This window comes from Petromyzon marinus, chromosome 73 (assembly GCF_048934315.1).
Source record: "Petromyzon marinus isolate PM22_M1 ecotype Great Lakes invasive population chromosome 73, UKy_Petmar_22M1.pri1.0, whole genome shotgun sequence".
NCBI classification, from domain to species: Eukaryota; Metazoa; Chordata; class Hyperoartia; order Petromyzontiformes; family Petromyzontidae; genus Petromyzon; species Petromyzon marinus.
Window position 1 is genome coordinate 97,050 of NC_133739.1, and position 14,724 is coordinate 111,773.

Below are 14,724 nucleotides of genomic sequence, written 5' to 3' on the forward strand. Positions count from 1 at the left end.
TTTGTGCAGCCCATGGGCTTGTAATTACCAACACGCTGTTCCGGCATCGGCGCATCCACACAACATCATGGATGCATGCCGGGTCCAAGCAAGAACATCTGCTGGACTACATAGTGACAGACCAGCGGATGCAAGCCTATGTCCTTGACACCAGGACCTACTGTGGAGCTGATCTGCCCTCTGACCATCGACTAGTCATCTGTAAGATGCGCCTGCCATTCTTCCACTCCGGTGGTGGGTGTACACCCAGGACCCCATTCCAACCTAAAGTGGCCTGGTCTCCGTTATCTGATGAAAGTTGCAAGCGAGAATTTCATCATCGCTTGCGGCTGGGGTTGGCATCGTCCCCCACTCCTCCTGATGTCGAGGGTAAATGGGCGAGGTTTAGGACTGTGACTCATGCAGCTGCAATGGCTGCTTTGGGTACGCAGTCCAGACCTCCCCAGAGATCCTTGCTGACAGAGGAGGTGTTCAGGATGGTTGAGAAAAAGCGACAGGCCCACTGTCATCGGCTACAGAATCCCACGTCAGAGAATGAGGAGGCTTACCGCAGCCTTCGCTCGGAGGTTCAGAGAGCTGTGAGGCGCTGCAAGGATGGATGGTGGTCGCGGGTTGCTGAGGAGATGGAGTCTGCCTCAGTGGCCCGCGATCACAAATCTCTAACTTCATCAAAAAAGTAACCTGCAGCGCAACACCTATTACCATCATTAGGGGAAAAAACGGTGATCCAATCTCCGACCCCCAGGAACAGGTTTGCAGATTTTCTGAGCATTTCTGTGAGGTCCTGGGGGAGGGAAAATCGCTCAGCTAGGAAAACATCGTGGCACAAAGTGAGGATGACCCTGCTGAGGCTGCGGTGCCTCAAATATTGGAAGAAGTCACCCCCTGTGAGTGGCTGGCTGAGGTGCCATCTGTTGGGGAAGTACTGAAGGCGATCCGGAGTCTGAGACCAGGAAAGGCAGCGGGCAGAGATGATCTCCCAAGCGAAATTCTGAGGGAGGGTGGCGTTTGTGCACAGACTGCCCTACATGACATCATAACAACAGTCTGGACCACTGGACGGGTTCTGCAGGATTGGAAGGATGCCCTGGTGGTCCCCCTCTTTAAGAAGGGGGACCACACAGATGCCATATTTTCTGTCCGTCTTCTACAGCAGAGGTGTAGGGAATTCCAGCAAGACCTACATCTCTGCTTTATTGACAAGGTCAAGGCCTATGATACCATCAGTAAGCCTGGGCTCTGGGTTTTTCTTCGTGCTTTTGGAGTCCCTGACCCTCTGCTCACGATCATTAAGGACCTTCATGATGGTGAGCGGGCCCGGGTAAAACTACGTGGCCAGGAGTCAGAGCCATTCCCTGTATACCTTGTGGTGCGACGGGGATGTCCTCTGGCTCCCACATTATTTAACATCTATTTTGACCACGTAGTTCGTGAAGCCTTCAATAGCTGTACCGGGGGAATCTCCATATGGTACAGATATAATGGGAGGCTGATCGATGCCCGGGTGCGGTCAAGGGATGGCTCCCTATTGCTCAACTACGTAATGTATGCTGATGATTTGGTAATAGCTGCTCATTCAGAGGAGGAGTTGGAGACGCTGCTGCTGAGACTGGAGCGTGCCACTAAGAGGTGGGGCCTTACCATCAGCCCCACCAAAACTAAGCACCTGCCTGGGTATTTTGTACATTCGGACACTCCACCCCCACAACTCCCAATCGCTGATGGGGCAGTTGTGGGGAGAGTGGAGAGTTTCCCATACCTGGGCAGTGTGCTTATGACTGGCCCCAGTTTAACAGCAGAGGTCTCACTCCGAATCAGTCGAGCGGCAATATCTTTTCATCGGTTGCGTAACGCTGTGTGGAAGCTACCTGGTCTGTCGCTCCGCACTAAGCTTCAGGTCTTCTCGGCCACGGTCATTCCCTCCCTTCTCTACGCTTGCGAAACGTGGACCCCCCTAATGGAACATCTTCGCCGGTTAGAAACATTTAGGCTGGCCTGCCTACGATCCATCCTGGGTTTAACCAGACTGGATTGTGTGAGGAGCTCACAAATCCTTGAAAGATCTGGGCAAGGTCCCATCGGTGAGCTCCTCCGGCGGGCAAGGCTGCGATGGCTGGGTCATGTAGCCCGCATGCCCAGCCAACGCATGCTGAAACAGCTTTTGTTCGGCCGGATTGAGGGGGCTAAGCGTGCGCGGCACGGGCTAGAGAAGAGATGGAGTGATGTGGTACAGGAGGACGTGGAGCTGAGTGGACTTGCCGATGACTGGTACCAGCGGTGTCAAGATCGGCCTCTGTGGAGGAGGCTCGTGAAGGACGCTACTGGGCAGTTGGAGGCAGTCGCCCTCCAACAACAACGGAGGGCGGAGGAGCGACGCTCACAACAACGAGCAGAGTGCCGGGTTGGCTAAAGCACAGCAGGTTGGCACAGTAGGGGGCACAGGTGGTGCATCAGCCAGTCATCTCAGTCAGTCGACCCGTGGCACCTGGGTCTGCCCCGTGACCTCCTGCCAGCGGGCGTTCGACACTTCACGTGGTCTCAGGGTGCACATGGCCTGGCACAAGCGTCGTGGTGACGTCACCGCCACTTAGTGGCGAATGGCGGTTGTTGTTGTTGTGTCTGTTTGTGTCTGTGTATATGTGAGTGTAGCTTTCAGCGAAATGCTGAGGGAGGGTGGCGTTTGTGCACAGACTGCCCTATATGACATCATAACAACAGTCTGGACCACTGGACGGGTTCCGCAGGATTGGAAGGATGCCCTGGTGGTCCTCCTTTTTAAGAAGGGGGACCGCACAGACTGTAACAACTACAGGGGCATCTCACTCCTCAGTGTGCCGGGAAAGGTCCTGGCAAGGATTATTCAGCATCGCCTTGCCAGGCACGCTGAGGAGAGGCTTGCGGAGCCCCAATGCGGTTTCAGGAAAGGGCGGTCCTGCACAGATGCCATATTTTCTGTCCGTCTGCTACAGCAGAGGTGTAGGGAATTCCAACAAGACCTACATCTCTGCTTTATTGACCTGGTCAAGGCCTATGATACCATCAGTAGGCCTGGGCTCTGGGTCGTTCTTCGTGCTTTTGGAGTACCTGACCCTCTGCTCACGATCATTAAGGACCTTCATGATGGTGAGCGGGCCCGGGTAAAACTACGTGGCCGGGAGTCAGAGCCATTCCCTGTTCATTTTGGGGTGCGACAGGGATGTCCTCTGGCTCCCACATTATTTAACATCTATTTTGACCACGTAATTCATGAAGCCTTCAATAGCTGTACCGGGGGAATCTCCATATGGTACAGATATAATGGGAGGCTAATCGATGCCCGGGTGCGGTCAAGGGATGGCTCCCTATTGCTCAACCACGTTATGTATGCTGATGATTTGATAATAGCTGCTCAGTCAGAGGAGGAGTTGGAGACGCTGCTGCTGAGACTGGAGCGTGCCACTAAGAGGTGGGGCCTTACCATCAGCCCCACCAAAACTAAGCACCTGCCTGGGTATTTTGTACCATCGGACACTCCACCCCCACAACTCCCAATCGCTGATGGGGCAGTTGTGGAGAGAGTGGAGAGTTTCCCATACCTGGGCAGTGTGCTTATGACTGGCTCCAGTTTAACAGCAGAGGTCTCACTCCGAATCAGTCGGGCGGGAATATCTTTTCATCGGTTGCGTAACGCTGTGTGGAAGCTACCTGGTCTGTCGCTCCGCACTAAGCTTCAGGTCTTCTCGGCCACGGTCATTCCCTCCCTTCTCTACGCTTGCGAAACGTGGACCCCCCCTAATGGAACATCTTCGCCGGTTAGAAACATTTAGGCTGGCCTGCCTACGATCCATCCCGGGTTTAACCAGACTGGATTGTGTGAGGAGCTCACAAATCCTTGAAAGATCTGGGCAGGGTCCCATCGGTGAGCTCCTCCGGCAGGCAAGGCTGCGTTGGCTGGGTCATGTAGCCCACATGCCCAGCCACCGCATGCCGAAACAGCTTTTGTTCGGCCGGATTGAGGGGGCTAAGCGGGCGCGGCACGGGCTAGAGAAGAGATGGAGTGATGTGGTACAGGAGGACGTGGAGCTGAGTGGACTTGCCGATGACTGGTACCAGCGGTGTCAAGATCGGCCTCTGTGGAGGAGGCTCGTGAAGGACGCTACTGGGCAGTTGGAGGCAGTCGCCCTCCAACAACAACAACGGAGGGCGGAGGAGCGACGCTCACAACAACGAGCAGAGCGCCGGGTTGGCTAAAGCACAGCAGGTTGGCACAGTAGGGGGCACAGGTGGTGCATCAGCCAGTCATCTCAGTCAGTCGACCCGTGGCACCTGGGTCTGCCCTGTGACCTCCTGCCAGCGGGCGTTCGACACTTCACGTGGCCTCAGGGTGCACATAGCCTGGCACAAGCGTCGTGGTGACGTCACCACCACTTAGTGGTGAATGGCGGTTGTTGTTGTTGTGTCTGTTTGTGTCTGTGTATATGTGAGTGTAGCTTTCAGCGAAATGCTGAGGGAGGGTGGCGTTTGTGCACAGACTGCCCTATATGACATCATAACAACAGTCTGGACCACTGGACGGGTTCCGCAGGATTGGAAGGATGCCCTGGTGGTCCCCCTTTTTAAGAAGGGGGACCGCACAGACTGTAACAACTACAGGGGCATCTCACTCCTCAGTGTGCCGGGAAAGGTCCTGGCAAGGATTATTCAGCATCGCCTTGCCAGGCACGCTGAGGAGAGGCTTGCGGAGCCCCAATGCGGTTTCAGGAAAGGGCGGTCCTGCACAGATGCCATATTTTCTGTCCGTCTGCTACAGCAGAGGTGTAGGGAATTCCAACAAGACCTACATCTCTGCTTTATTGACCTGGTCAAGGCCTATGATACCATCAGTAGGCCTGGGCTCTGGGTCGTTCTTCGTGCTTTTGGAGTACCTGACCCTCTGCTCACGATCATTAAGGACCTTCATGATGGTGAGCGGGCCCGGGTAAAACTACGTGGCCGGGAGTCAGAGCCATTCCCTGTTCATTTTGGGGTGCGACAGGGATGTCCTCTGGCTCCCACATTATTTAACATCTATTTTGACCACGTAATTCATGAAGCCTTCAATAGCTGTACCGGGGGAATCTCCATATGGTACAGATATAATGGGAGGCTAATCGATGCCCGGGTGCGGTCAAGGGATGGCTCCCTATTGCTCAACCACGTTATGTATGCTGATGATTTGGTAATAGCTGCTCAGTCAGAGGAGGAGTTGGAGACGCTGCTGCTGAGACTGGAGCGTGCCACTAAGAGGTGGGGCCTTACCATCAGCCCCACCAAAACTAAGCACCTGCCTGGGTATTTTGTACCATCGGACACTCCACCCCCACAACTCCCAATCGCTGATGGGGCAGTTGTGGAGAGAGTGGAGAGTTTCCCATACCTGGGCAGTGTGCTTATGACTGGCTCCAGTTTAACAGCAGAGGTCTCACTCCGAATCAGTCGGGCGGGAATATCTTTTCATCGGTTGCGTAACGCTGTGTGGAAGCTACCTGGTCTGTCGCTCCGCACTAAGCTTCAGGTCTTCTCGGCCACGGTCATTCCCTCCCTTCTCTACGCTTGCGAAACGTGGACCCCCCCTAATGGAACATCTTCGCCGGTTAGAAACATTTAGGCTGGCCTGCCTACGATCCATCCCGGGTTTAACCAGACTGGATTGTGTGAGGAGCTCACAAATCCTTGAAAGATCTGGGCAGGGTCCCATCGGTGAGCTCCTCCGGCAGGCAAGGCTGCGTTGGCTGGGTCATGTAGCCCACATGCCCAGCCACCGCATGCCGAAACAGCTTTTGTTCGGCCGGATTGAGGGGGCTAAGCGGGCGCGGCACGGGCTAGAGAAGAGATGGAGTGATGTGGTACAGGAGGACGTGGAGCTGAGTGGACTTGCCGATGACTGGTACCAGCGGTGTCAAGATCGGCCTCTGTGGAGGAGGCTCGTGAAGGACGCTACTGGGCAGTTGGAGGCAGTCGCCCTCCAACAACAACAACGGAGGGCGGAGGAGCGACGCTCACAACAACGAGCAGAGCGCCGGGTTGGCTAAAGCACAGCAGGTTGGCACAGTAGGGGGCACAGGTGGTGCATCAGCCAGTCATCTCAGTCAGTCGACCCGTGGCACCTGGGTCTGCCCTGTGACCTCCTGCCAGCGGGCGTTCGACACTTCATGTGGCCTCAGGGTGCACATAGCCTGGCACAAGCGTCGTGGTGACGTCACCACCACTTAGTGGTGAATGGCGGTTGTTGTGTGTGTAGGTGTGTATGTGTGTCTGTGTGTGTGTGTGTGTCTGTGTGAGTGTGTCTGTGTGTGTGTCTGTGTATATGTGAGTGTAGCTTTCAGCGCTCACGGCCAACACCGGTGACGATTATCTGAACCGGTCCTGGGCCTCCCCTAGGTCGACTCAGCCTCAAATGAGTACCTGGGGGAGAGACAAAGGCGGCCGGGCGTGGTGGTGCTGCCGACCACCCGCCCCCCTCTCTCTGTGTGTGTAGCCACAGTGCCGGTAGCCTTCATAGGCGCCGCCGCCGCTAATCGCTGACAGCACTTGCCCCTGCATCCTGTAACAGGCTACCTGGGGGATCTTTGTCTTTATCTCAGCTGTGCTATGGGATCATCTATGGGATGGGAGCTGCCTCGCTGGCCAATCAGCTCGGAGTGTCGACCGAGGAAGCCGACAATCTCATACAGACGTTCATGGAGACTTATCCAGGTGTGAGAGACTCGTGGAGACTACAACCACACAGCCAAGAGTCACAGCTAGAGTCACAGCCAGAGTCACAACTACACAACCAGAGTCACAACCAGAGTCACAACTAGAGTCACAACCAGAGTCACAACCAGAGTCACAGCTAGAGTCACAGCTAGAGTCACAACTAGAGTCACAACCAGAGTCACAGCTAGAGTCACAACTAGAGTCACAACCAGAGTCACAACTAGATTCACACTAGAGTCACAACTACACAACCAGAGTCACAACTAGAGTCACAACTAGAGTCACAACCAGAGTCACAACCAGAGTCACAGCTAGAGTCACAACCAGAGTCACAACTAGAGTCACAACCAGAGTCACAGCTAGAGTCACAACTAGAGTCACAACTAGATTCACAACTAGAGTCAACCAGAGTCACAACCAGCGTCACAATTAGAGTCACAACTAGTCATAACTAGAGTCACAGCTAGAGTCACAACTAGAGTCACAACCACACAGACAGAGTCCCAACTAAAGTCACAACCAGAGTCACAACTAGAGTCACAACTAGAGTCACAACTAGAGTCACAACTAGAGTCACAACTAGACAACTAGAGTCACAACTAGAGTCACAACTAGAGTCACAGCTAGAGTCACAACTAGAGTCACAGCTAGAGTCACAACTAGAGTCACAAATAGACAACCAGAGTCACAACTAGAGTCACAGCTAGAGTCACAGCTAGAGTCCCAACTAAAGTCACAACCAGAGTCACAACTAGAGTCACAACTAGAGTCACAACTAGAGTCACAACTAGACAACTAGAGTCACAACTAGAGTCACAGCTAGAGTCACAACTAGAGTCACAGCTAGAGTCACAACTAGAGTCACAACTAGACAACTAGAGTCACAACTAGAGTCACAAATAGAGTCACAACTAGACAACTAGAGTTACAGCTAGAGTCACAACTAGAGTCACAACCACACAACTAGAGTCACAAGCAGAGTCACAACTAGAGTCACAACTAGAATCGCAACCAGAGTCACAACTAGAGTCACAGCTAGAGTCACAGCTAGAGTCACAGCCAGAGTCACAACTAGAGTCACAACTAGAGTCACAACTAGAGTCACAACCAGAGTCACAGCTAGAGTCACAACTAGAGTCACAACTAGATTCACAACTAGAGTCAACCAGAGTCACAACCAGCGTCACAATTAGAGTCACAACTAGAGTCACAACTAGATTCACAACTAGAGTCAACCAGAGTCACAACCAGCGTCACAATTAGAGTCACAACTAGAGTCATAACTAGAGTCACAGCTAGAGTCACATCTAGAGTCACAACCACACAGACACAGTCCCAACTAAAGTCACAACCAGAGTCACAACTAGAGTCACAACTAGACAACTAGAGTCACAACTAGAGTCACAGCTAGAGTCACAACTAGAGTCACAGCTAGAGTCACAACTAGAGTCACAACTAGACAACTAGAGTCACAACTAGAGTCACAAATAGAGTCACAACTAGACAACTAGAGTTACAGCTAGAGTCACAACTAGAGTCACAACCACACAACTAGAGTCACAAGCAGAGTCACAACTAGAGTCACAACTAGAGTCACAACCAGAGTCACAACCAGAGTCACAACTAGAGTCACAGCTAGAGTCACAGCTAGAGTCACAGCCAGAGTCACAGCTAGAGTCACAGCCAGAGTCACAACTAGAGTCACAACTAGAGTCACAACTAGAGTCACAACCACACAACCAGAGTCACAACCAGAGTCAGAGCTAGAGTCACAACCAGAGTCACAACTAGAGTCACAACCACACAACTAGAGTCACAACCAGAGTCACAACTAGAGTCACAACTAGAGTCACAACCAGAGTCACAACCAGAGTCACAGCTAGAGTCACAGCTAGAGTCACAACTAAAGTCACAACTAGAGTAACAACCACACAACTAGAGTCACAACCAGAGTCACAACCAGAGTCACAACTAGATTCACACTAGAGTCACAACTACACAACCAGAGTCACAACCAGAGTCAGAGCTAGAGTCACAACCAGAGTCACAACTAGAGTCACAACTAGAGTCACAACTAGAGTCACAACCAGAGTCACAGCTAAGAGTCACAGCTAGAGTCACAGCTAGAGTCACAACTAGAGTCACAACTAGAGTCACAACCACACAACTAGAGTCACAACCAGAGTCACAACCAGAGTCACAACTAGATTAACACTAGAGTCACAACTAGAGTCACAACTAGAGTCACAACTAGAGTCACAACCAGAGTCACAACCAGAGTCACAGCTAGAGTCACAGCTAGAGTCACAACTAGAGTCACAACTAGAGTAACAACCACACAACCAGAGTCACAACCAGAGTCACAACCAGAGTCACAACCAGAGTCACAGCCAGAGTCACAACTAGAGTCACAACCAGAGTCACAACCAGAGTCACAACCAGAGTCACAACCAGAGTCACAACTACACAACTATAGTGATGTCTATACAGCTATAGATACTACAGACTATACAACTATAGATACTACAGACTATACAGCTATAGATACTACAGACTATACAACTATAGATACTACAGACTATACAACTATAGATACTACAGACTATACAACTATAGATACTACAGACTATACAACTATAGATACTACAGACTATACAACTATAGATACTACAGACTATACAACTATAGATACTACAGACTATACAACTATAGATACTACAGACTATACAGCTATAGATACTACAGACTACACAACTATAGACACTACAGACTATACAACTATAGATACTACAGACTATACAACTATATAGACTACAGACTATACAACTATAGATACTACAGACTATACAACTATACAACTACAGACTATACAACTATAGATACTACAGACTATACAACTATAGATACTACAGACTATACAACTATAGATACTACAGACTATACAACTATAGATACTACAGACTATACAACTATAGATACTACAGACTATACAGCTATAGACACTACAGACTATACAACTATAGATACTACAGACTATACAACTATAGATACTACAGACTATACAGCTATAGATACTACAGACTATACAACTATAGATACTACAGACTATACAACTATAGATACTACAGACTATACAACTATAGATACTACAGACTACACAACTATAGATACTACAGACTATACAGCTATAGAGACTACAGACTATACAACTATAGATACTACAGACTATACAACTATAGACACTACAGACTATACAACTATAGAGACTACAGACTATACAACTATACAACTACAGACTATACAACTATAGATACTACAGACTATACAACTATAGATACTACAGACTATACAACTATAGATACTACAGACTATACAACTATAGATACTACAGACTATACAGCTATAGACACTACAGACTATACAACTATAGATACTACAGACTATACAACTATAGATACTACAGACTATACAACTATAGATACTACAGACTATACAGCTATAGATACTACAGACTATACAACTATAGATACTACAGACTATACAAATATAGATACTACAGACTATACAGCTATAGTGACGTCTATACAGCTATAGATACTACAGATTATACAACTATAGATACTACAGAATATACAACTATAGATACTACAGACTATACAACTATAGATACTACAGACTATACAGCTATAGATACTACAGACTATACAGCTATAGATACTACAGACTATACAACTATAGACACTACAGACTATACAACTATAGATACTACAGACTATACAACTACAGACTATACAACTATAGATACTACAGACTATACAACTATAGATACTACAGACTATACAGCTATAGATACTACAGACTATACAACTATAGATACTACAGACTATACAAATATAGATACTACAGACTATACAGCTATAGTGACGTCTATACAGCTATAGATACTACAGACTATACAACTATAGATACTACAGACTATACAACTATAGATACTACAGACTATACAACTATAGATACTACAGACTATACAGCTATAGATACTACAGACTATACAGCTATAGATACTACAGACTATACAACTATAGACACTAGAGACTATATAACTATAGATACTACAGACTATACAACTATAGATACTACAGACTATACAGCTATAGTGACGTCTATACAGCTATAGATACTACAGACTATACAGCTATAGATACTACAGACTATACAACTATAGATACTACAGACTATACAACTATACATACTACAGACTATACAACTATAGATACTACAGACTATATAACTATAGATACTACAGACTATACAGCTATAGATACTACAGACTATACAGCTATAGATACTACAGACTATACACCTATAGAGACTACAGACTATACAACTACAGACTATACAACTATAGATACTACAGACTATACAGCTATAGATACTACAGACTATACAGCTATAGTGACGTATATACAACTATAGATACTACAGACTATACAGCTATAGATACTACAGACTATACAGCTATATTGACGTCTATACAGCTATAGAGACTACAGACTATACAGCTATATTGACGTCTATACAGCTATGGATTCTACAGACTATACAACTATAGTGACGTATATACAGCTATGGATACTACAAACTATACAGCTATAGATACTACAGACTATACAACTATAGATACTACAGACTATACAACTATAGATACTACAGACTATACAGCTATAGATACTACAGACTATACAACTATAGATACTACACACTATACAACTATAGATACTACAGACTATACAACTATAGATACTACAGACTATACAACTATAGATACTACAGACTATACAACTATAGATACTACAGACTATACAACTATAGATACTACAGACTATACAACTATAGATACTACAGACTATACAACTATAGATACTACAGACTATACAGCTATAGATACGACAGACTATACAACTATAGATACTACAGACTATACAACTACAGACTTTACAACTATAGATACTACAGACTATACAACTATAGATACTACAGACTATACAACTATAGAGACTATAGACTATACAACTATAGCTACTACAGACTATACAACTATAGAGACTATAGACTATACAACTATAGATACTACAGACTATACAACTATAGATACTACAGACTATACTGCTATAGATACTACAGACTATACAACTATAGATACTACAGACTATACAACTATAGATACTACAGACTATACAACTATAGATACTACAGACTATACAACTATAGAGACTACAGACTATACAACTATAGATACTACAGACTATACAACTATAGAGACTACAGACTATACAACTATAGATACTACAGACTATACAACTATAGATACTACAGACTATACAACTATAGATACTACAGACTATACAACTATAGATACTACAGACTACACAACTATAGATACTACAGACTACACAACTATAGATACTACAGACTATACAACTATAGATACTACAGACTATACAACTACAGACTACACAACTACAGACTATACAACTATAGATACTACAGACTACACAACTACAGACTACACAACTACAGACTACACAACTACAGACTACACAACTACAGACTACACAACTACAGACTACACAACTACAGATACTACACAACTACAGACTACATAACTACAGACTACACAACTACAGACTACACAACTACAGATACTACACAACTACAGACTACACAACTATAGATACTACAGACTACACAACTATAGATACTACAGACTACACAACTACAGACTACACAACTACAGACTACACAACTACAGACTATATAACTACAGACTACACAACTACAGACTACACAACTACAGACTACACAACTACAGACTACACAACTACAGACTATACAACTACAGATACTACACAACTACAGACTACACAACTACAGACTACACAACTACAGACTACACAACTACAGACTACACAACTACAGACTACACAACTACAGATACTACACAACTACAGATACTACACAACTACAGACTATACAACTACAGACTACACAACTACAGACTATATAACTATAGATACTACAGACTATACAACTATAGAGACTACAGACTATACAACTATAGATACTACAGACTATACAACTATAGATACTACAGACTATACAACTATAGATACTACAGACTATACAACTATAGATACTACAGACTATACAACTATAGATACTACAGACTATACAACTATAGAGACTACAGACTATACAACTACAGACTATACAACTATAGATACTACAGACTATACAACTACAGACTATACAACTACAGACTACACAACTACAGACTACACAACTACAGACTACACAACTACAGACTACACAACTACAGACTACACAACTACAGATACTACAGACTACACAACTACAGACTATATAACTACAGACTATTTAACTACAGACTATATAACTACAGACTACACAACTACAGACTATACAACTACAGACTACACAACTACAGACTACACAACTACAGACTATATAACTACAGACTATTTAACTACAGACTATACAACTACAGACTACACAACTACAGACTATACAACTACAGACTACACAACTACAGACTACACAACTACAGACTACACAACTACAGACTACACAACTACAGACTACACAACTACAGACTATACAACTATAGATACTACAGACTATACAACTATAGAGACTACAGACTATACAACTATAGATACTACAGACTATACAACTATAGATACTACAGACTATACAGCTATAGATACTACAGACTATACAGCTATAGATACTACAGACTATACAGCTATAGATACTACAGACTATACAACTATAGATACTACAGACTATACAACTATAGATACTACAGACTATACAACTATAGATACTACAGACTATACAACTATACAACTACAGACTATACAGCTATAGATACTACAGACTATACAACTATAGACACTACAGACTATATAACTACAGACTATACAACTATAGATACTACAGACTATACAACTATAGATACTACAGACTATACAACTACAGACTATACAACTATAGATACTACAGACTATACAACTATAGATACTACAGACTATACAACTATAGATACTACAGACTATACAACTATAGATACTACAGACTATACAACTATAGAGACTACAGACTATACAACTATAGATACTACAGACTATACAACTATAGATACTACAGACTATACAACTATAGATACTACAGACTATACAACTATAGATACTACAGACTATACAACTATAGATACTACAGACTATACAACTATAGAGACTACAGACTATACAACTACAGACTATACAACTATAGATACTACAGACTATACAACTACAGACTATACAACTACAGACTACACAACTACAGACTACACAACTACAGACTACACAACTACAGACTACACAACTACAGACTACACAACTACAGATACTACAGACTACACAACTACAGACTATATAACTACAGACTATATAACTACAGACTACACAACTACAGACTACACAACTACAGACTACACAACTATAGATACTACAGACTACACAACTACAGACTACACAACTACAGACTACACAACTACAGACTACACAACTACAGACTACACAACTATAGATACTACACAACTACACAACTACAGACTACACAACTACAGACTACACAACTACAGACTACACAACTACAGATACTACACAACTACAGACTACACAACTACAGACAATATAACTATACAACTACTGACTACATCTTCCGTCTGCAGGCGTTCGAGACTTCCTGAGACGGACTGTGGACTACTGCCGGAGACACGGACACGTGGAGACAATCACGGGCAGACGCAGGCTGCTTCCGGACATCCTGTCCACGGACACGGGGAAACGTGCACAGGTACGGGGAGACACGCGGGGAGACACGTGGAGACACGGGGAGATGGGTGGAGACACGGGGAGACACGGGGAGACACGGGGAGAT

At 45.5% G+C, this 14,724-nt stretch overlaps 1 protein-coding gene across 4 annotated transcripts in view; it reads left to right on the forward strand.

The window, feature by feature from the left end:
• The first annotated feature begins 37 nt into the window (after positions 1 to 37).
• The window catches only part of LOC142906965 (DNA polymerase I-like), a 35,335-nt gene continuing 20,648 nt past the window's right edge, over positions 38 to 14,724 (forward strand). Inside the window, exons 1-3 of one of the 4 annotated variants that reach the window (XR_012930601.1) lie at positions 38 to 4,437; positions 6,333 to 6,714; positions 14,516 to 14,640. Coding sequence is in view for 1 of the 4 variants with exons in the window: in XM_076055808.1 (XP_075911923.1) it covers positions 6,627 to 6,714; positions 14,516 to 14,640 (213 nt within the window). In the remaining 3 variants the exon portion in view is untranslated. Of the gene's footprint in view, positions 6,715 to 14,515; positions 14,641 to 14,724 lie in introns of all 4 variants that reach the window. The other 3 variants (XM_076055809.1, XM_076055808.1, XR_012930600.1) reach the window with 3 other exon arrangements.